At 40.9% G+C, this 22,588-nt stretch overlaps 1 protein-coding gene across 1 annotated transcript in view; it reads left to right on the top strand.

The window, feature by feature from the left end:
• The window catches only part of b4galnt4a (beta-1,4-N-acetyl-galactosaminyl transferase 4a), a 160,081-nt gene that overhangs the window by 74,786 nt on the left and 62,707 nt on the right, over nucleotides 1-22,588 (top strand). The window contains exon 3 of the mRNA XM_083917326.1: nucleotides 12,914-13,012. Coding sequence (XP_083773452.1) covers nucleotides 12,914-13,012 — 99 coding nt within the window. The remainder of the gene's footprint in view (nucleotides 1-12,913; nucleotides 13,013-22,588) is intronic.

Here is a 22,588-nt window from a genome sequence, read left to right on the forward strand (position 1 = left end):
AGCTGTTGGGCTAAACGGAAACGGCACATTTCTGTGAAGTGGTTCCAAGGCTATCGTAGGCTGACAGGGACATGCAACAAAGCAGCAGGGGGCAATTTTAATTACTCTTTGTCTGTCTTGCTGTCTTGGTGACAAAGCGGGTGAGGGATGTTTGCAGATGACAAGGCAAAGCAGAGCCACAAAGCCGAGTGAAGGGAAGTGAGGAGAAAATGGAAGTGAGGCATAGACATGTTTTTGATGGAGACAGTGGAAACCAAACAGGTGGCTGTGAGATCTCCAAACAGGTGTGCTGTGGAAAAGAGAGACTGGAGAAACATTGATTTTGATGTGGTTTATTAACCAGAGGCCTCCTTAAAGCTGCTCATGTCTGTCCTGTCTGTTTGAGTTGCACTGGCAGGACTATAAAGGCTCCAAGAGGTAAGAAGAAGAGAGCAAGCAGGTATTTTAAAAAGGTAATGCCATGAAGGTCAAATATGCATATATCATCTGAAACCCACTTCTATGTGCGTGCGCAAAATTCATGCATGAATGCTGAGCTGCAGAGGTGTAACTGTCTGTGAGATGAAAGAGTCTCAAATGTTCTCTGGGCCCAGGGGTGATGGCACAATTTAAAAGGAATGCGTGGGGGAAGGTGGAAAAGGTAAAAATGAAAAGAAAAAAACAATAAAAGTCATCCCCTGGTGCCACCGGTTTTGCTGACACATCCCTGAGTTTGTTTAAGTGAGATAAAAATGAATTCTTGTGTGGCCACAAGTTCGTCTCCCACTGGCCAGCCTCTCAAATTAAAAGAAAAACAACATCAAATAAATGGAAGCCTTTATTTTTTAACCTTTATGCTTATTTTCACTACAGCTTTTGTGTTTTTTCTGGCTTTCTAAATTGCAACCAAAGATTATCCATAAAAAAGATACTTTATTTCAGGCAGCACCAATGGAATTAAATGGTATTCACTTCCTGACTCCTAAGTGAATGTCATGCGGATGGATAAAAAAATATATTTTCTTTTAATAACATTAGATATTTACACAGCAACTAGCCACATTTAGCATTACAAAACGTAATTATCTGAGGCGCTCATGAATCTTAGTTGACGTTAGCTTATCTGTGTTGCCAGATCAAATTTAGTGTCAGAATGTTCGGAAGAGACGGGGCTTATGAAAAATGGGTCTAATTTTTTTCCTTTAGTGTTTATGAGGCTAAGGAAAAGGTCATAATCTGTGTTCAAGTTCACTTCTACCATTGGAATCAATACACTCAGGAACCGAGTGAGGTGGGCAGTGAGGAATCACACATACACAGATACAGGAAATGACTGAGTTGAATCATCTTGCTTCTATAGTCCATAGTCTCTGTTTGTTTTCCGTTTGCCTCGGAATAGTTTTTAAACAGTCTTTAGCCAAAATGGATGATTGATCGCTACTTACTCTGCTACCATTAATCCTGGGTAGGTTTTGGTCTTTAAGGAGACTTTCAATTGAAAAATTGGCAACCATTTAAAAGAGCACTTCAAAGTGCCTACACAATAAGTGGACCTTCAGACATCTTGTCAGGGAAGAGAGCAGGTTTTGTATTAAACTTTCATTTGGCTCTCTCCAGACTTGAATTTCAATCACACTGAATTAAACAGTATTTCTCAGTAAAAATAAGGGAGAGAGGAAAGAGCTGGAAAATTGCAAAACGATGGAGGGAAGAAAGTACTAAAGCAGGACAGAGAACTCCGGAGTTCTGGTGACCAGAATTGTCAGGTGTGGTCAGTAAGTAAGCTACATAACACAGATGCTGCATGTGAAATGCACCACCACACTCATTACACGTTTAATAGGCTCCCATCTTTCTCCCAGCTAAAAGCAGCACAGAGTGCAGCTGTTGTTGCTAGTTTCAGGCCGATGCAGTTGTCGTAACTCAGCACCAGAGTTGGAGACTCGAGTTTGAGACTTGGACTCGAGTCGCACTTAAGTCGCACACAAATGTGACTTGACCCGGACTCAATATTTGAGACTCGTGCACAATCTTTTGTACTTAACATCAGGAGCAGAAAGTCATTCTCTCCCCTGGAGATTGGGAACTATAATCCTAAATGATGTTGCAAATTAGTGCTCCACTAGTGGGGGAGGAGCTGGACACTCTGCAATCTATCCTGGACAATGTCTCCCACCCTCTCTACAACACACTGGCCCAGCAGAGGAGCACCTTAAGCAGAAGACTCCTCGCACCCAGATGCACCGAAGAGCGAAGGAAATCTTTCTGTCATCTCCTCTCTGTAATTCAGACTCAACCACAGACAATCTTTGATTTTGAATATATTTCCCTACTGTAAATCTTCATTTATGTAAATTCAAATTTGAGTATTTTCTAATATATGTTTAGTCGGTATAATATTTGTTGGTTGTATATCTGGAGTTTTGTAACAAAAATAATTTCCCCCAGGGACTATTAAAGTATTTCTGATTCTGATTGATTCTGAAATGATGTCACTTTTGTCCAATCAAAGAACGACAATCAGTCCCCCACAATAAACACACAACCTTGTCATCTAATTGCACACATCCACACCAACTTGTCAATATAATACAATTTAGAAACCTCAGTATTTTCATCAACTGAGCCGCTTTACATAAAGACAAGAACACCTTGTCCCGGGCACTAGCAAGACACACCGCGGGCCTGCATGCAGGTACAGGACAGAGCATGTGAAACCACACAGTGAAGGCTGACTATGACTGTTACTCAGTGGATGTTTTCTTTTGTTTCCCCAGAATTCATATCATTGGCTTGTTGCTCACAGGAGAGATAAATAGCCATGAGCTGTAGTTGTCGATTGACAACAGCTGAAACCGCTGCACAGTGCCAGTCGGGCTTCCCCCCTGTGCTGCAGACTGATAGCAGAACCACACCACTGGAACAGTTGACATTCAGCTAGCCTGCAGACCTTTCCCACTGCTGACATTTTGAATTGTCAAACACAGGTGTAACTAATGGCTCCATTTTAGATGCACCGGTACCGACATGCTGACTCACTTAGTTTACTTAGATGTGTAAATTAGTATCAGTAGTTACTGCTCTGCTTTTCTGGTTATGACAGGTCATAGACAGGACATATTTAATACAGTATATGCTGTTGTTTTGTTTTTGACATGAAAATAAAACACAAATTTATTCTTGTAACACTCTGAACTGGCCTTTAGCCTTTACAGCCTGTAGATAATGACTGATCCCTGTTCTTAACATATTCAGAGCAGGAAGTACACCGGTAGACCTCCTTTTTGTTGGTGTATTTATTCAGCAGGGATTAGAAAGGAAGATGTTAGTATTGATTGTAAGCACAGCTAATCACTGCACGATCTCCATAATAGCAGTGGGGGGAGTCCTCTGTCAGTGTTTTTTTATTTACGATCACAGAAGATGACATGGATACCATCGAGGGACCTTGCTGTTAGCTTATTGATTCTGAGCAAGCCACTTTTTGTTATGTTGAAGTGAAGTAATGGAATCTAACTGTCTGCATGTACATGTAGTGAACACATGTATACAAGAAAAGGTAGACACTAATTCAGACACCCACACACATTAGCTTGTAAGTGTGGATGTGAATTGGTTATTACTTGTGCATTTAATTCTAAATGTTCTGTTAGATCTATAAAGATATGTGTATGAAAGTAGTGTGCGTGTGCGTGTGCGTGTGCGTGTGCGTGTGCGTGTGTGTGTGTGTGGTTACCTAATATTACATCCCTGGTTTTGGGTCAAGGGAACTGTTTGTCTGGTGTAGACTGGGAGGAGGGAGTGGTTTAGTATCACACATTTACTGTTTGCTTTGATGTCCAACTACCAGATGTGCTGAGGTTTTGGGTGCAATGTGCAATAAATTTGTCTAATGCGAAAGTTCTCAACACACACACAGACATACTATAGCTATACACAGAGAAAGCAACAGAAACTAACATCTATCTTAGCCCCTTAACTTAACCATCACAGCTAAATGCCTAACCCTGTCCCCTTACCCTTACTTAAAACTTATTCAGACCTGAACCTTAAACCCAAGTCTTAACCCCCACACAACAGGCCTTTGAAAAAGAAAGGACCGGCCAGAATGATTGATTCTCACAAAGACAGCTGTACAAGTACACACACACACACACACACACGCACACACACCAACATCAGCTATAGTGTGCACACACTACAGCACTGATCCAGCTGGTTATGAACTTAATTAGTATGTTAAGAATCTGATAAAATGGTAGTATGAATAATCAGGCATTAGACAGCGTATTATGGCCAACTATGAAAAAAAAAGATTACAGACCCGGTGGAGGGGGGTAATAGAGAAATTTACGAGATTAGAGTGGCAAATCTACAATAAAGTAAAGTAGCAGATTCATGAGATTCAAAGGAGCATATCCAGAAGAAACAAAAGTCACAGAATTACGATATTAAAAAGTAGAAAATCTACGAGAAAAATAAGTTGCAAATTCATGAGATTCAAAGTCAGAAAAATAATGTTTTAATTTACACCTCCAGTGTTGTGTTTCACACTCCCTGTTGAACTACATCGCTTCAGAATCAACACTCAGTGCGTTTACATGCAGTTTAAAAACCTGATTATATCCGGGTTAAGGGCATACCCCGGTTTCTTAAACACCATGTAAACACCATACCCCGGGTAAAATCGAAATTCTCATACCGCGGTTAACAGACCTAGAGAACTCCTTCAATTCCCCACTTATTCACGCATGTAAACAGCGTTCTCGTATTATTATCGGGTTTCTTTTCTTCACGTGCTCCCCACTCCGTGGCATTGGCTTTGTATTGGCATTGGCTTTCTGCTCATGTATACGAGGGGAACTTCAAAAATCCGATCATTCCCTTATCCGGCGTAAGGCCATTTTCGGGTTACTGTTGTGCATGTAAACGCACTGAAAGATGCTGCATGCCGTACAGGGTACTATGTCTGCAGCAAACTGAAAACTACTGTGTTTCAATGTTTAGAAAGAATGAAGAACGCTACAAGGTCCGATGACATCATGTAAAAAATGGTAATTGGATGAGAGACTGCATTCTTGCGCTTCTAAAGTTATATGTTGTAGTTATTTTTGATGCATGATTAATGTGATTAATCTTTGTGAAGGGATTTGTTGCTTGTCTCCATCGTAGTCATTGTTGTGGGAAACCACCAGGCATTTTCTCATAAAAAAGGGATGTTCATGTTGTGAGGTCTTTTACACCTTCTCTTCTCTGCAAAAAAAGCAGCCTGCTTTTGAATGTGCGGCTGTACTCAGAGCACACTGTGGCCAGTACTGATGTCGGCAGTAACGGAAAAATCACATTTATCCATCCATCTATCCATTTTCTCTGCTTTGGGCTGAGAAAAGCAGCTGGGAAAAAATTTCAAGTACTAGTATACAGTAGGCGCTATCACTGTCTGTATGAGAGCATGACCAGCCTGTTTGTCGGTTTGTATATCCTTGTCCATCTCTGTCTGAGACCGCCTCGGTTTTTCTGCGGCAGGCTCAGTGTTGATTAGGTCAGATTCTGCACCAAGCAGGTCAGGGATGATTGGCAGTAGACTGTTTACCTGTTCTGTTTGCCAGCTGCCCCCTGTCACACCCCATCAGTGATAATCAGACTGGACAGAAAACCTAGACCTAATATGGATGACAGACTCTTTTTTCCTCCTTTTCCTCCAAGCCTTTCTGTGATAGAGAAGGTACAGAGTAAGGCAATTTGTTGCTCAGACAGTAAAAAAACAACCAAAAAAACAGGGCTCTTCCAAAAAAGACAGAGTGGCATCAGGCTGAATCCCAGCTCAAATGTTGTCTTGCTCTCTTTCCTCTCTACGTCTGCTCTCTGTCCCCTTACAACATTTTCTCCACTTCCACTAATCCGACCCATATCTTGTTCAAGTATTTATTTTTTTACCAAGGTTGTACTGAATCACTGCTGAGACATTGCATTTTTTTTTTTTGAATTTCTGTGAGAAGATTACAAGCCATCAAAAAAAGTGTCTTACACTTTGACTGAGGTCTATCTCCACCATTCAATCTAATGAAAAAAAATCATCCCTCAATCGTTCAGCTAAATATTTTCGTGTTATTCTGATTCATTGCAGGAACCAAAAATGCATTAGCCACTGAGCTACAGTTTTGGTTTCCTTTATTTACCTGACTGCCCACTTTGCATGTGAAGCATTGGATCACGAATTATTTTTTTACTCCAGATACAACATATCTTACAGTAAGGTGCTCATCAAATCATTTAGTTTTCCATAATAGATAGAATAGAAACTGCTGTATTGATATGGACACAAGCATGACAGAGGTTCTATCACCTTGTCACAGACCTAAATCAATAAATTACACACTCTGTTGTACACCTCTATATCTGCTACATGTGGTAGGAACGCATGGTTGCACGCAATATCATACCCATCATCGTCAAATTCAAATCAGCACTCCATAAGAACCCACGCAGGATAATAAATTCTCATTTTCTCTCATTTCTCCCTCAACTGTCTGCATTTTTACTTCTCACCATCCCTCCATCTCCCTCCCTCCCTCGGTTCCCTCCTTCTTCTCCTTTGTTTCTTATTGTCTCCTTGCCATACTCATCTCTGCGCCATTAATCTTTCAACCAATGAATTGGAGCCACTGACTCTATCACTGCTATTATCGACTGCAGCCGTTCCTTATTTATGTTCCATTTTTCTCCCTCTCTTCCTCACTCAGCCTTTCTACTGTTGTTCCATTGACCGGTATGCAATTTTGTACATGAATAATGCAAGCAGGAAGACAAAAATAGTTGCGTTCCTTCTTTTTGTTGGCTGTGATTTGCTCTGCAATAGTTTAACTGAATTTGAGCTGATTTCTATTCAGCAGTGCCAGCCACTTTGCTTAAAGGAATAGGAATTTGGATGTCAAGGTATTGGGGCACCCAAAGCACAATTCTTACTGAAATAGACTAGAGCAGCTGATTGTGATATCAGGGTGCAGATTTATTCAACCTCTCAGCGGTCACTTGTGCTGATCCAGGATCACTGAGATGGTTCCCAGGACATCCCTTTTCATTAGCCAACACCCAGAGCAGCCACATCAACATATGGCAATCTGCAGGCAGAGATTTAATTTTAGTTTCCAGCAGTGTTTGCTGATGTGCCAATACCAGAAGTATATCAAATAGGCCAGCTTTCGTCAGCCAGCTTTCACTGCTTTCTGAAACAATAGATGTAATTTCAACTTAATACTGCCATGTTTCTGGCGACACTTAAAATATCTTAGCCAGTACCACGGTACAAGCACTGTACTGATCTTTTGTTGTCAAGAACAACTTAACTACTCAAAATACATGTAGATCAAAAGCCAATTATTTACTAATGCTTCACGTCTTTCTTACTCTCCCTTTAACTTCTGAAAATAACTTTGAAACACTAAGTTATCATTCCTTCCCTAACTGTTTATGCACCGCCATGTTAGTGTCGCTGCTGACAGCGCTTGGTCTGCTGGTGGAGCTTGTCACTGCCATTTATGCTGCGTTTAATTGTATTTTTGAAATTGGGAACATCCATCTTCTGAGTCAGGCTTGTAGTAAGGGCAGAAGTGTGATAGAAACGTGTGTATGGATTTAAGAAAGTACCATATGGGAGATGGACTAGAAGTAGAGAAGTGAATGTGTTTCAATAAAGTTTACAAAAGAGAGAGAGAGAGAGAGAAAAAGTTGAATAGTGACCGTAAATGTGACAAGATGAGGGGCTCTGAAAGAACAGGCTCGCCTGCAAATACATCTTACCACTAAAGAGGCAGCTAGAAACAAGGTATCTCAGATTTTACGGATTAAAGCTTTAAATTGATACATGGCAAATGGACTTGTATGTCTATAGTGCCTTTCTAGTCTACCAACCACTCAAGGTGCTTTTTACTCTACTTGCCATTCCCCCTTTCATACACACATTCATACACTGATGGCAGAGGCTGCTCATCTGCTCATCAGGATCTAATCTAATCATTCAGGTGCACATTCGGGAGAAATTTGGGGTTCAGTTTCTTGCCCAAGGACACGTCGACATGCAGACTGATGTTTACCAAATATGCCATGTAGGAACACAGGCACTTGCTCATAGATTGTTTCATACAGGTTTGTCCGATTCCAACGTATCAATCCCGGTCTCTCTTTCTTCATGTGCTCTTGAATGTACCCAGAATGCCATTGGGCTGTGTAAGAGTTTATAGGGGTCTTAATACACTACGTGTAACGTGTACATAACTTGACTTACTTGACTTAGGCCCTTTGCTCCCCTGGGCAGCGTAGACCATCGATAAATGTCCTCCACCTCACTCTGGAAAAAAAGTGTGAGTTACAGAAACCTTGAGTGTGTTAATAACACACTACTAATAAATATATACTGTAGAGCTCAGGAGCTCACACTCAACACTGCACTTCCTTTGGTCCTCAGCCAACTGTGAAGTTGACGAGAAAATCGAAAGATAAACAGACATCCAATACAGACATACTTCCATACTTCCATTTTAGTAAGATGCCTCAATGCTTAGAGGTCTCTTTTAATAATGCTTTTTTATTCTTAAGCATACTGTAAATTCCAACCATTGATTATGAACTCGCCTACATTTCCTTCCTTGAATTAGATTCTTACATTTCTTTAGCATTTCAGATGAGGTGTTCTTAACCTTGGGTAAGGTTAGGAATGTGTGCTATGTTGCGTGACTATTTTTTATCATGTGGTGTGGCTGATGTGTGGCTGTGAGTGGCAATGGAAAGCCCCGATGTGATCATGACAACTTTTTAGCTTTAATTTAAAGAAACCTAGACTAGACTTGACCTAGCACTCAATAAGCATTATTTATTTCAATCAACCAACTTTTCAAAGAAGGACATGATCGAACAGGATGTTACCAAGCAAGCTGCTGTTATACTTTTTCCTTTTATATGCCGTACATCTATGTTAGCTGGTGTATCCTGACAATTGTGAACTGAAAACCATCTTTATCTGTTAAAGTCACATCACATATGGAGCCACGGTGCCAGTGATTATGCAATACCTCACAAAGCTTTGCGGTATAGCCCAAAAACCCTAGCAGACACTGTTCTGGACAATGCACTGTGCACTACCTATCAAACCACTTTTCTCAGGGCTTTTTTTTTACTCTATTGCTCCATTGGTCACCTTTTTTCTCTTCTCTATTTGTCTCTGTTCATCTGTCTTGTTTTCTGTTGCTTATTCCCCAGGCTGCCACTTTTTATGTCTTTGTTCTCTGTTTCTTCCCTTCATTTCACTTTTTTCTTCTTTTTTTCCTCTCGAACAAATCATATGTATCACAGCCATGTTGTAGCGTAGATTGGAAATGTCCGGTCCATGATGATATACTGTCAAATTGTTATCCAACATGTTTTCTGTAACATTGTGTATCAGATTTAGAAAAATCCCCATCATAGACGAGAGCAGCTTCCATCACAGCACTTCTCTTTTGGTGATGAATCATTGCCATTAGTCATTGCTGCAGCAAATCTTTATTTCCAGGTACAGACATTAATATGAAAAATGAACATCCTGTGACCAGGAAGATTGTTGATTCAGAGAGACTATTAGGATGAAAAATGGCGAGTTTCTGAATTATTATTATTATTATTATTATTATTATTATTATTATTATTATTATTATTATTATTATTATTACGGTGGGACAAATTACCATACAGTACATCTCTATGATGGTTAATATGAATTAAAAATTGTGAATAATGTAATTATTCCACACTGGTTATTAACTTTTATGTTGTAGAGTTCTGGAACGGAAACTATGATTTGTGGACTGTTGGGAGCCGTCTGCCAAGCTCATTCACATGGTTTATCGTGGTGGGTGGGTAAAGGGATTTGTGAAAGGAGCCCCAGATCTCTCTGGCTCCGTCTCCCCCTTTTCTTCCTTCTCTCATGCACTGTGGCCTCACCTCCCTCCCTGCAGACTGCTGCTTGTTTGTGTTTAATAAGGGAGATTAATTAAGCTTATTGGTATTCTAAGACACCGGCTCCAATTTCCCTGGGCTAAGACCAGCAAGGTTATCCATTTGAATTGTGCTGTTTGAAAGTGGGGAGTCTGGAACAAAACGACCAAGTCTTTTTTCGACTGGTGAGATGGATGGATATCAGAAGCCTGCTGATTGGACAGCTAATCTATGGATCAATCCTTCGGAGGTTTACAGCTCTGTCAGGCATGTTCCAAGTCTTAGTTTAGCTGTAATTAAATGAAGTCTGATGCATTGCTCCCATTGCAGACACATGCACACATTCTTAAAGACCATTTGTCTTTTTATTTGACTGAAAGTCAACAAGGTAAATCGCAATGTAAACACTTGATAAATAGGCAGTCTCAACAGTGTGGTTGATATTCCCTATTTCACCTTGATGCAATGTTTAATACATAAGGCCATCTGACAGCCCCCTTAGCATCAACTTTAATTACCAGTGAAACATGATAACACAGTTCTGGGACCGTTGCCAGGAAAATGAAGATCTGCTTATAAATTACAGACTGTAACTCTGAAGTAATGAGTCACGTGGAATGTTACAAGTATTTGTATTGCGTCGTAAGTGATGACAACATATTGCCGAAGTGTAAAGTCGTTATGCACTATAGAGGAAAAAGAGCACAGCTGATGGATGTAGTGCAACCAAGGGTCAATGAGTTTAACTGTACCTTTTAGTATTGCATCGATAAGCACACTTTGAGTTGAATCGAGCTGAGGCAGCGCTTTTGGAAAGTGGTGTCCGTGTGAATTCGATCCAAACCCGAGCAGTGACATAGAGTTTGGTCTTTTAGGGTTGACAGCTTATTATTCCTAAAACTTTATCTCTTTTAATTATAATCAGTAACCGCAGATCACAAAGTCCTTTACCTACATGGATAATCCTTCATCATCATTCAAACCGTCACGGCACCTGTTCTAATAGTGGAAGCTGATTGACTGGCAAGGTGACTGCCTGCTCCTGGCGCTTGGTTTGTTCACAGTGAGCCAACAATGTCACACAGACGAGCCACAGTCCAAATTTTGTGATAGCAACATCGAGCTTTGTAGTGTTTTTGACAAGAAAATCAACTCCTCAGATATAAAGGAGCACTCAATGGTGCAACGTTTTAATAGGGAACTGTAATGATTTGAATGCAAACAGAAAACTAGAACTAAAAATGCATAAAGATAAGATTCAAAGCTTATTCTTATTCTTAGAAAGGTGTTAAATATAAAAAATTAAAATGTGTACAAGTTTTACTAGCATTCATAATTCCTGACATCGGTCAAAATGTTAAATAATATGAAAACGTTTAATACATAACGTGTGTAGCCTTACTGCACTACTACTGCATCATACTACATTTTGGAATTAAGATCCAATGATTAGATACAGTTTCCATCATGGCTTTATTTCTAATTGCATGATGAATAATCAAAATTTTCTGTAGAAGATATCCAAAAGCCAAAACATTTAGCAGTATGTAAGCCAAAATACTGACTGTGTCAAAAAAATATATGGATTTGCTGCAGGTGTTGAAATTTTGAAAGAAATCTACGCTTTGTATTTTACTAACCACAGAGTCCAGCCTTGTACTTTTATTCTTCTGCTGTCTTAATTTCATGCACCACTCCAGCTGATGCAGTATGAATGTTGTGTCCTTCAACTGAGCACATCAGTGTGTGTGTGTGTGTGTGTCAGACACACAAAACGAGTGCTGGAGAGGTTTGTGAGTCTCTTGGTACACACAAACATTATCCCTCTCTGGTGTCAGACAGGAGGGGAGCCTGTTGTCACATTTCTTCGTCATTACCTTCCCTGCCCTCCTTCATCTCTCTCCTTTAGAAGTCAAAAAAGTAATCAAAGGCTTGGTATCCGACAGTTCTGTCTCTTTGCCTCTTCCACTTATAAAAAAAAAAGTATTTTTCCTTCCCGGATTCCTTTGCAAATGCTGTGGCCTTCTCGACAAAAGTCCCTAATTTCAGGAGTGCTGAAAAACATCTCCAGCTTGTCTAGGTGGAGGTATGCCTCCTCTTTGACATCCCTGCTAAATGGAGGATGCTTTGCCGCTCATTTAACAGCGACTGCAACTCGGATCCTTCTTTGGGAGTCTTTCATCTCCTCTTAACTTGCTGTCCTCTCCTGTTCTGTCCTGCCCATCACACCTCTCCACAGCTTTGACATTAACATGCCTCTTAGCAGGACGCAGAGAAAGAACCCTGGACTGCTCTGGCTGGAGCACTGGGCTAAATCCCAGATCAGGGGGAGAGTTCAAGCGCCCTGGAGAGGAGATCTTGGCCGGCAGGGTGGATGGTTAGAGTATGTAAGAGATTAGGGCTTTAGCGAGTCAAATGCTGGATTAGGAGTGAATGGTAAAGAGGAGATTCCACAGGGTATTAATAGTAGCCTTCTGGGGAAATATCTGTGTGTGAGTGTGAGTGTGAGTGTGAGTGTGTGTGTGTGTGTGAGTGTGAGTGTGTGTGTGTGTGTGTGTGTGTGTGTGTGTGTGTGTGTGTGTGTGTGTGTGTGTGTGTGTGTGTGTGTGTGTGTGTGTGTGTGTGTGTGTGTGTGTGTGTGTGTGTGTGTGTGTGTGTGTGTGTGTGTGTGTGTGTTGTACAGTATGATGCTTAATGCTTCCATGAATTAGAAAGGGCTGTGGTTTTTGCAAATGATGCTACTACTTTATCTCATATATTTATAATGCGCCTTATAATGAAGAGTCATGTTTCCTCACTGATGGATGGCGCGATGCCTTCATACATGGATGGATGGACAAATTGAGTTTTTAGCCACAGTGATTTAAAGCCTCCATTCATTTTTCTCATCAGTGTCTCTTGTTTGTGGTGACTGATTTTGTAGTTAGAGGAATAAGTGTCTTTGTTTCTGCTTTATTTTTTCAAGGATGATGAGCCAATCGCAGGAGGGGCTGGTGGCATAGACCATACCCGCATCCGGAAGTTCCTCAGCCAGCGGCACAAGAAATTGTCATGGAAACCAGAGGTAACGCATATTATTTTGTTTCATAATTTTTAATTTTTTTTTTCCTGAGGCCTGCACTTATCCCTTAATCATCCTCTCCTCAACCCCTTATTCCCATCTCTCAGACAGATAATGCTTATGTTTTTAGCTCCTTCAGTTGCTTCTGCTATTTTCGTGACTCGTCAGGTAAACCTTGCAAGGTCTCGCGCACATGAATCAAACTTTCATCTACCTTTGTGAAAATGGTTTCATTTAGGTCATAAATTCTTCCCTGCCTTGGGAATTGAGTGTTTTGCCTTTTGTGAAACTCACTCTTTCCTCACACGCGTCCCTATAAAAGCAGTTGATATATGAGGTCAAATAGAGATCTGGTCGTTCTCTGGTGCCATTATCGGAAGAACAAAATTTACCTTGCAGTTATGATTACACATTTTTGTGTGAGGATGGTGATATTTCATCCAAAACCATTAGCGGATTATATTAAGGGACCCATGACCTGAAGATTACAAGTTGATTTGATTCATCCTAATTTTTCAGCTCCCTTACTGATAGCTTGCACATCCGCTGTAACAAAGAGAGCAGCAGACAGGGCAATTAAGCAGCGGATTTGTGATAAGGAAAGCAGCTCTAGATTTGTAACCTGTTCAGCAGAGTTTAATTAAAGGTGTGTGTGTGTGTGTGTGTGTGTGTGTGTGTGTGTGTGTGTGTGTGTGCGTGTGTGCGTGCGTGCGTGCGTGCGTGCATGCGTGCGTGCGTGCGCGCCCCCCTAATCTGCATTAATCATTCTCTACCTGGGGTAAAATTTAAATATCTGTGTAGTCCTAAGCAAACTGTAGAGAATCTAACAGTTCATGCACACATGGATAATAGGAAATTACTGTTGCACAAGTTATTTTGACTTCTGACTACAGTACTTTTCGTTTTACAGGAGTCTCTATCATTCACTGCCTTGCATTCAGTTTCTTGCTGCTTCCGCATTATGCATGTAATCTTCTGCACTTGGCAGCTTTACAGTGGTGCTGAATGCAGTATGTGCCTGATAATGTTACAATCCTGTACCAGTTGTTTTACTTCAGCAGACTCTCCAGTGAGACAGTCCCAGGTTTAAACGTTTCCCCTTTGAGTGTAATGGGAAAATGCAGTGCAGAATTACAGAAAATCAAGCGTAGGTCTACTGAGGCCATGCAAGTCCAAGACTCCCTCCTTGTATACTTTTCCTCAGTGTTCTCTTGCAATATCTGCATGTGCCCCGCAGTCATGTTTTTCAGGCAAAAAATCCAAGCTTGGTGTGAAACGGCTTTTAGCCTGCCTTTGCCTTCATGTCCCGCCTCAGCAACACAATACATTTAAAATTAAAATCATCCATCAAGTTAAAATACAACACCAAAATACATTAATTAACACACACTTATATTTTCTGACTTTTATTTTTTTTTAGCACAAGCAATTGGGATGAAATTGCTGGACATAAATATCTGTTTTTTAAATCATCTGGCCTTGAAGCACCTGCATATAGAGGGCCCTGCATTTAATTGTGGACAGTGCATTTTACATAATTTAAAACGGTACTACTTAGAAAATGAGAAGTTGCATAGATACAAAACAGCTATAAAATGACTGCAGCCAAGCAAGCAGTATCTGGACTGTTTTGACTAATTGCACAAATGTAAATGGCTTTTATGGCCTGAGCACAGCAAGACTCTGTATTTTGAAATGCCTTTTTTTCTGAGCTTTTTTTTAAAAATCATTTTGTATGTGGCAACTGAAAACCACAGGATGTGTTTGCATTTGAAAGACATGTGCATGATTTCATTGACCAAACATGATTTCTTATTTATAGTTTGGATTGAAAAAGTAGAGCAACCTCAGAGGGAAATAAATCTTGCAACATCCAAACCAACAACATTTTAACTTAGCCGTGACTAGCATCAAAGGTCATCTCCTTCCCTATCTTCCTTTTTACAACTCTTTCCCTGTGAGGCGCTATCCAACCGCCCAACAACCTGCCCTTTTTACCCTATTCTCTCTCACCTTCTTCAGTCTATTGCTCCTGATCCTTCTTTTCCTCACCCTTCTAATCAATACTTTTTTTACAACTGGTTGTTCTCCAAACACTCTTAAAGCAGCCAGAGTTAGCCCTTTTTTAAACAAACCCACACTCAACCTATCATATCGGATACAATTACAGACCGGTCTCTCTTCTACCTATTCTTTCCAAAACACTTGAATGTGCTGTCTTCACTTAACTTTCTGCATATATCCTCCAGAACAACTTTCTCGACCCCCAACCAGCCTCTATTCAAGGCAGGTCACTAAACAGAGACTCACTGTCACAGAGTAACGTCACACTGCCGCACCAGTCTCCCTCTACTCTGTTATCATCCTGCTTGACATTTCAGAAGCCTTTGACACAGTGAGGCCAGATCCTCCTCAAAGAGCTTCAAGAGAGTCTCAGGCTTGGCACTCTCCCTGTTCACACCCTACATCAAGGGCTGCACTTACAGGGTTACTAAGAGAGGATCTGTGTCTGAACCCTGCAACCTGACTACTGGGGTCCCACAGGGATCTGTTCTGGGTCCCATCCTCTTCTCTGTTCACCAAGTAACTTGGCTCTGTTATTCACTCACATGGCTTTTATCCTTTATGCTGGTATATATATATATATATATATATATATATATATAGATATATATATATATATATATATATATATATATATATAGATAGATAGATAGATAGATAGATAGATAGATAGATAGATAGATAGATAGATAGATAGATAGATAGAGAGGTAGGTAGGTAGATAGATAGGTAGATAGATAGATAGATAGATGAATATAATGTAATGTAATATTATACAGTAGAAGTCAACATGTCATTTCTTTGAATTATTTTCCCATAAAGCAACATGTCATTTAGGTTCTGTGAGTATTCTGCAAATCAATCTATCTTCTCTTTAAACTCTTATCCTCTCTTATCTCAGACTTCAGCTACATCAAGTCTCAGCCAAGTCTGTCAGAAATCATGAAGCACAGCAGCAGCACTTCCTTTTCTTTCCACACTAGCTATCTGTCCTAATTACCAGCACCAACTTGTTTTCCTGGTGTTTGGCCAAGATGGCAGAGGTCTGAGGGGCCACTGGGCTGGCACTGTCGGAGGCGTAGACTCAGGCTGGTGGAGGTAGAGTGGTGCCATATGCCAGCTGTCACAGACTGACAGTGGACACATGGGCATCCAGAAGCATTCGTACAAGCCATGTCCGCAAAAACTCTCTTGTGCAAAGTGATATGAAAGTATTGATCGCTTTATTTCTTTTAATTTGTGCACTCTTAGAGAGAGGAGTAGAAACAGAGAGGAAATGTATTTGTGTTTTGAATGACTGATGTGAGTCTATTCTGTGTTGGTCCTAGCATCCAATACTGGTGACTTAAACATTTCATATTATGCTAATCTCCAGGTTCATACTTTTTGGGTTTCAACTAGAGCATGTTTAACTTACTTTAATGTTCAAAAAACACATTATTCCACTGTCTTCCACGTCTGCGCTCTCCGCATTTTTGCACCATCGTTGCAGACGGGAAGTGACTGTAACAGCATTGTAGCTACATTTATACCCAAGTATAGTTGCAACATCACCGACATCCTCATTTAAAGGCACAGTTTCTTAATATAGGCGTTGAGCGTTTCAATAATTTCACAGTACTCATACAGCCCCTCAACCTGCTTTATACAAAAAAAGACAGGCCTTTCAATGAGGATTCCCACCCCGTGAACTTATCCAGAAGTGACTGTGGATTAGCGTAGTCATGCAGCTGTGGTGAGGACATTCTCTGTCTATCAAGGACACTGGCATGTCAAGGACACTGATGCTGGATAGAGATCAGAGAGATAGAGCTGGCCGACTTTTTAAGAGTCAAGCAGTAGCAAGTTAGGGATAAACAAAACATTTCCAGAAAAGCTGACATGGACCCATGAATATGATGAACAATGTGATCGAGGCAGGAACAGAAAGAAAGGGATGGTAAAAAGGTTTGTGATACAGTGACTTTGATATCAGGGGGACTTTTATAATTTCTTTGCATGTCTACTGTTCCACATTAAAGCCACAGAGAGTACATCATCCTAGATATAGTACAAGTGCGGTCAAGGTAGACACATACTCATAAGTGTTAAACCAAATAAAACCTTGTGCATAGAAAGGATAGATGGAGGATGACACTCTCCTGGTTGACCGACTCACATGTCTGGTTTTCTGGTTAACGCAGTGTAAAAATCAAAGCAGGAGATGTGGCGTTGCAGATTTGGACAGCCTATTATTTACCACTCAGGAATGAAGTGAGGAAGATACTGTGGCACAACACAGATACATGACTCAGGTGGGAGCAGTCGTCACAGCTGGCTCCTCACCCAGAAACACGTGCGGGGACAAGATTGAGAGAAGGAATTGGGTACATGTGAGATTGACTAAACTGGGGGAGGATGCAGGAGAATAAGCGTGATATTTGTCTCTTCTCGCTGCTCCTTCAGTCCGTTTTCTTTTTCATCTATCTAACAGTCAGATAGAAAAAACAGGAGGCATAAATGGGATTTTTTTGTTACCAGCGTTACATTCCCCAGTTCGATGTATATCCACTGCAGCCAACCCCCACCTCCCTCTCATGCTATATCCCTGGAATGTTATATCCTACATGTAATTATTGGACAGATGGCAGATTATACAAACCCTCATTAGAGTAGTTGATGAGGCTGGAATCTAGATCATATGAACCTTGTCTTTTTGCTGTTCTCCTACTGTGGTAAATGAGTTCTCATTATCTCGCTGAATATAATCTCCTCTTTCAAATCAAACCTTTATACCTTTTGAAACCCCCTTTTTCCTCACTGTACCTACCTACTTAACCCACTTTCTCTTCTCTCCTTGCTCCTAAATTACTAATGGATTAAGTAAGATGAGCTAGGCAGTGAGAAACTAAATGCTGTCTATACATTTGGATGGAGAGGTTTTTTTAAAGGCTCAAGTAATATTCCTGTCATAGCCACAGAGGGAATAACTTGCATGTAATGTGTATCGTTTGATCGTTCACTTACATTTCAGGGCAGCTGGTCACTAAAACTGCAGTACTGTATGTGTTATGATGTATCAACAGTGAGCTTTAATGCCTTTTCTGCCATATGCCCTGGGGGAGCGAGCTGAGTGTTATTGTATTAACCCCAGCGTGCCTTTGCCAGGAACATCATGTCTCACTTTTCTTTATCTAAAGGGGATTTTCAGTGTCAGTTGGTGCTACTGCTCGTCAGTGGGTGCGCCGAGCGTCCATTTGTCAGTGCCCTGCTGCGAGCAAGGAACGCAGAAGGCTGCACCAGATTTTTGAGAAAAGAAGACAGCCTCCCAGAGAATAAAGGGTGAGAGAAGAGAAAGAGAGAGAGAGAGTCTGCGTGCTTTGGTCGATAGTGAGACCAGATGGGTGAAAGAGAGGCGATGTTAGAGAGCAGCAGAGACATGCTAAGATAAGCTCGCAGAGGTGTGGTCATTTAGAGCATCTTCTTAAACTGAGCTGGAATCTGTACTCTCTTTTATTATATACGTCTTTATCAGTCAGTTGTTTTTTTCTTACTTCATTTCCCCTAGTCTCTTTCTTTTCTCTTTTCTTCCCTCACTCCTCATACAGTATTTGACGGATGGCATTAATTATTTCCTTCCTTCTCCCTCTCCTCCCCTCTTATTTATTGGGTGCTTGAGCTGTAGCTCAAACTATATTTTAAGGCAGTTGTTGGGACTACCTCTGGAGTGTATTGGGCAAGAGGTGGATGAAGCTGACACTTCTGACAAAAACAAACTAAATGGACAAATGAGATCAAACGGAATCTGCAGTCTTCTTTAGGTAAACAATGACAATGTCTTTTCAGCTCCTGATGCCTACTTTATTTACATTAAAGATGCGTTTATACAGTCTTTAATACATGAACATGTTATGGTGCATTAAAACATTGTAGACTGCATATACTTACTGTAGTTTTTTTTTTAGCTTTTTATTGCCTCTTATTCACTCATTCAAACACACACAGATGATGGCAGGGCTACAATACACTGCAGATATTTGGTGTCTTTCTCAGGGACACTTTGACAGGTGAGCTGCAGGATTCTTATAATAACTTAGTCTTGGCAACTTCTATGAAACAATTAATTAATTGAGAACATTTTATGATTTATATATATATATATATTGTATTCTCAATAACTGCTTGAAAATCTGTTCAATGCCAGAACCAAGAGACAAACAAATGAAAAACCAAAATATTTTTTATTGTACATAATTCTCTGCAATTATGTTCTGTGCTCTTCTGCTTGGTTGTATTTTGCTCTGTATCTCCACACCATAAATGAGGGAAAACCGCAATGATTTTCAAGCTTAAATAAAGGTTTGAATGGATGAATTAATGAGTGACTGCAGGCTCTCTGAAGCAGTGGAGTGTTTAGTAATTAATCCACTATATATGACACGTGATTTTACTGCGGAAAAACACTTAATTGATTGTATCGATCAGCTGAAATGACCATAAAAAACTATTGGCTATCACATAGAAATAGTAACCTAGTACCTGTAATGGCTGTATATTGCTGATAATTTAGCACTAACATAAAGCGACACAGTACAGTATATATTGGAAAAATAAGAGAAATTTACTAGCATAGGGCCTTCTCCTGCCTGTCTTTGCCTGGAGCTCCCAGCCTAACAAATAGCCACTTTGCGCCTATGACTGCTGCCTCAGCTCAACACATCACTACTTCACCCAAGAAAAGTGAAACTCCCATCACACATACCTTCAGAGGAGATACAATGATTATGATAGACGAAATGCTCCAAAGAGCTCCTTTCATTTGTGTCAGTAGTCTATTTTTCTGATGGTGAATTTGTTAGAATGGGTGCAGGTACAGGAAAAACAACAGGGCTTTATTAACCTTCCAGTCTGTGGATTAGACATCAAGTCCATGGTGGCAGGACATCACTCAAGTCTGTCCCTGGTTTTGGATTAACAAACATTATAACAAATTGAAGTGAAGAAAGAAAGGCAGCAGGAGTCATCTGTCTTTTCTTCAGCCAATTAGTGAATGGAAATGTGAGCTGACATGGTTGTAAAAACGCCATTTTTGGAGAAGACACTATCTGCGACAGCACTATCGAGCTTGTCTCTACAGCGGCACGCACACACGCCAACGCTCATCCAAGTTAACCCAAAAAATGCAAGTCACCATCAAACTATAAATGCCAGCCCACACTCGCTTGGAAACAAGGAATAAAAAGGGAGACAAAAAAAAAAACAAGATAGAGAGAGACAGCACAGAAACTGCCGACAGCTGAGCTCAGGGAAACTAAAGATGGAGAGTAAAGGAATCGACAGCGTTGGCAGCACACCGACAGAGATGGAGGGGTGGAGAGGCAGAAATAGAGAGGTCAGAGGGAAGAAGAGACAAGATTAGGGACACTGATACTGAAGGTGTTGAGAGTTAGAGAGAGGCAGCCCTCACAGGGGAAAAAAGCCAAATAACCTAGCAGGAGCAAGGGAACATTTAGCAGTAGGGGAAGCAAAGGGAAAACAGGGCGAGTTTAAGGATGAAGAAAAAAAGAACTTCCCTCTGCACAATTCCACATCCTGTTATGGCCAGAGCACACACAGACCTCGAAAGCCGACAGTAGAAAGCCGACTTCACAGCCTGTGGTCTCTCCAGGGCTACCCAGCGATATATCTGTGTGAATAAATAGAGACTTTTAAAGCTACCCTCTTATTGCTATTTGACAAGAGAAGGGGTGAGGAGGGAGCGGGGACGAAAAAAGGTTTGCTTTTAAAACCCACAGAAAATCTATTAAAAGCTTTACATAAGGCATATTTACACAGGGACTAGTCCCGTCTGATCAATCTCTCTAACCTCCCTATGCCTCTTCCTCTCTGCCATTCCCCTTTTAAACATCAGACATCTTTCTGACTCACAGCTTTTCTCCCATTTGATTCCCCCGACCCCACAAATCCCTGTCTTTCTCTTTCTGTTTCTCATTAGTATCAGTCTTTCTGCAGGAGAAAAGAAAGGAAAAAACAACTAAGAACTAAAATCAGGAATTCCACTGCTTTGGACTGACATGTTTGCGCAACAAAAATACCTCATGGTTAATGCATGAGCTGTAATTGCAGTGTAGCTGTCAGTGTGCAGGGCACTTAGTTGACCGTACAGAGCTGGGAGATGCATGAAAAGGACCACTTGGAGTCCGGCCATCTGTTAGAATGCCTTTGTGATACTAAAGGAGCACGACACCTTCAATAAACGTCTTTCTCTTTTAAATGCAGACATGTAGAGGTGTCTTTTTGTCACGAGGTCACTCACACTTGGTTTGACAGCTCGCACTTGTGACTATACAGCAAATTAGCAGCTACTCTACGCACAGAGAGGCTACCTTCATTCAGCCAGCTTTTGCTTTGATTCAACAAGGGAACCCCACTGCAGGGTTTTGTAGTCGTTGGGTGGGAGTCAGCTTTCTTCTGAAGTTCTGTGTTTCTAAATATCTGTGGCGGCATTACAGTGGCGACCTGCTGGGACTGCTGTCACGCAGTGAAGGAAGTTATATGGGGGGGTAACATATGTGAATATGCGTTGGTATAGTTGGTTGAGCATCCAGTTTTCAGGTCATTAAATCACTGAGACAACCCCCTAAGGCTTTACACATAAGCTGAGATGTGCATGTGTGCACGTGTCAGTTCCTTTGCAAATGTGTGACCATCATAGACTGTATGGATGAACTCTCCTTGACATCATCCATAAGTTTCTGAAGAGCCCGAATGATGGTGGCTCCAAGCAGCTCTGTCCATCACCACCTTGACAGTGCCCAACCTGAGGTGGAGTGTGGATGGAGTCTCCTTTGACAGCACCCACCTGTCACTCAAAGTGCTATGACCTTAATTATGTATAACTTTAAGCCTTAATCAGATTTTAAGCAGATGTTATACAAAAATTCAACCCCTGTTGAACAAGGAAATGACTGTAGCTACACTTTTTCACACTATATTATCATCTTTAAACCAGCCTGTAAACATGATTAGTTATGCTGTACAGTTGTAAAGGTCTATGGGGACTGACTCACTTTTGGAGCCAGCCTCAATGGCCACCATTGGAGGAAATGCAGTTTATGGCACTCCCATATTGGCTTCAGTTTTCAGCACAGGAGGTTCCTGCTTGATCTGCACACGTAGAGGCATCTCTAAGCCACTGGTAAAGAAACCATACTTGATATTCAGAACATTAATATAGAAGCAAACAATTATTTTCTATTTACAGATATAGTGGAGTAGTGGCATCCTGAGCAGATAATGAAGTCACTCTCCCTCTGTGTGTGTTGGAATTCAAGCTTCTCTTTTGTTTGTTGTGATAGACAGTCCAACCGCGCATGCATGTAAGTGCATGTGGCAGTGAAAAAACATGATTGTTTCATGTATTTGGGAGAGCTCCTTTTAATGATTGGTGTGTAACAATAATAGCCATGTGTTGAGGAAATGACACTCCTGGTGTGCGTCTCACTTTTCCCAGCCACAGAATTTGTTTGGGGGAGT

The sequence above is a fragment of the Echiichthys vipera genome, assembly GCF_963691815.1.
Source record: "Echiichthys vipera genome assembly, chromosome: 7".
Classification (NCBI taxonomy): Eukaryota; Metazoa; Chordata; class Actinopteri; order Perciformes; family Trachinidae; genus Echiichthys; species Echiichthys vipera.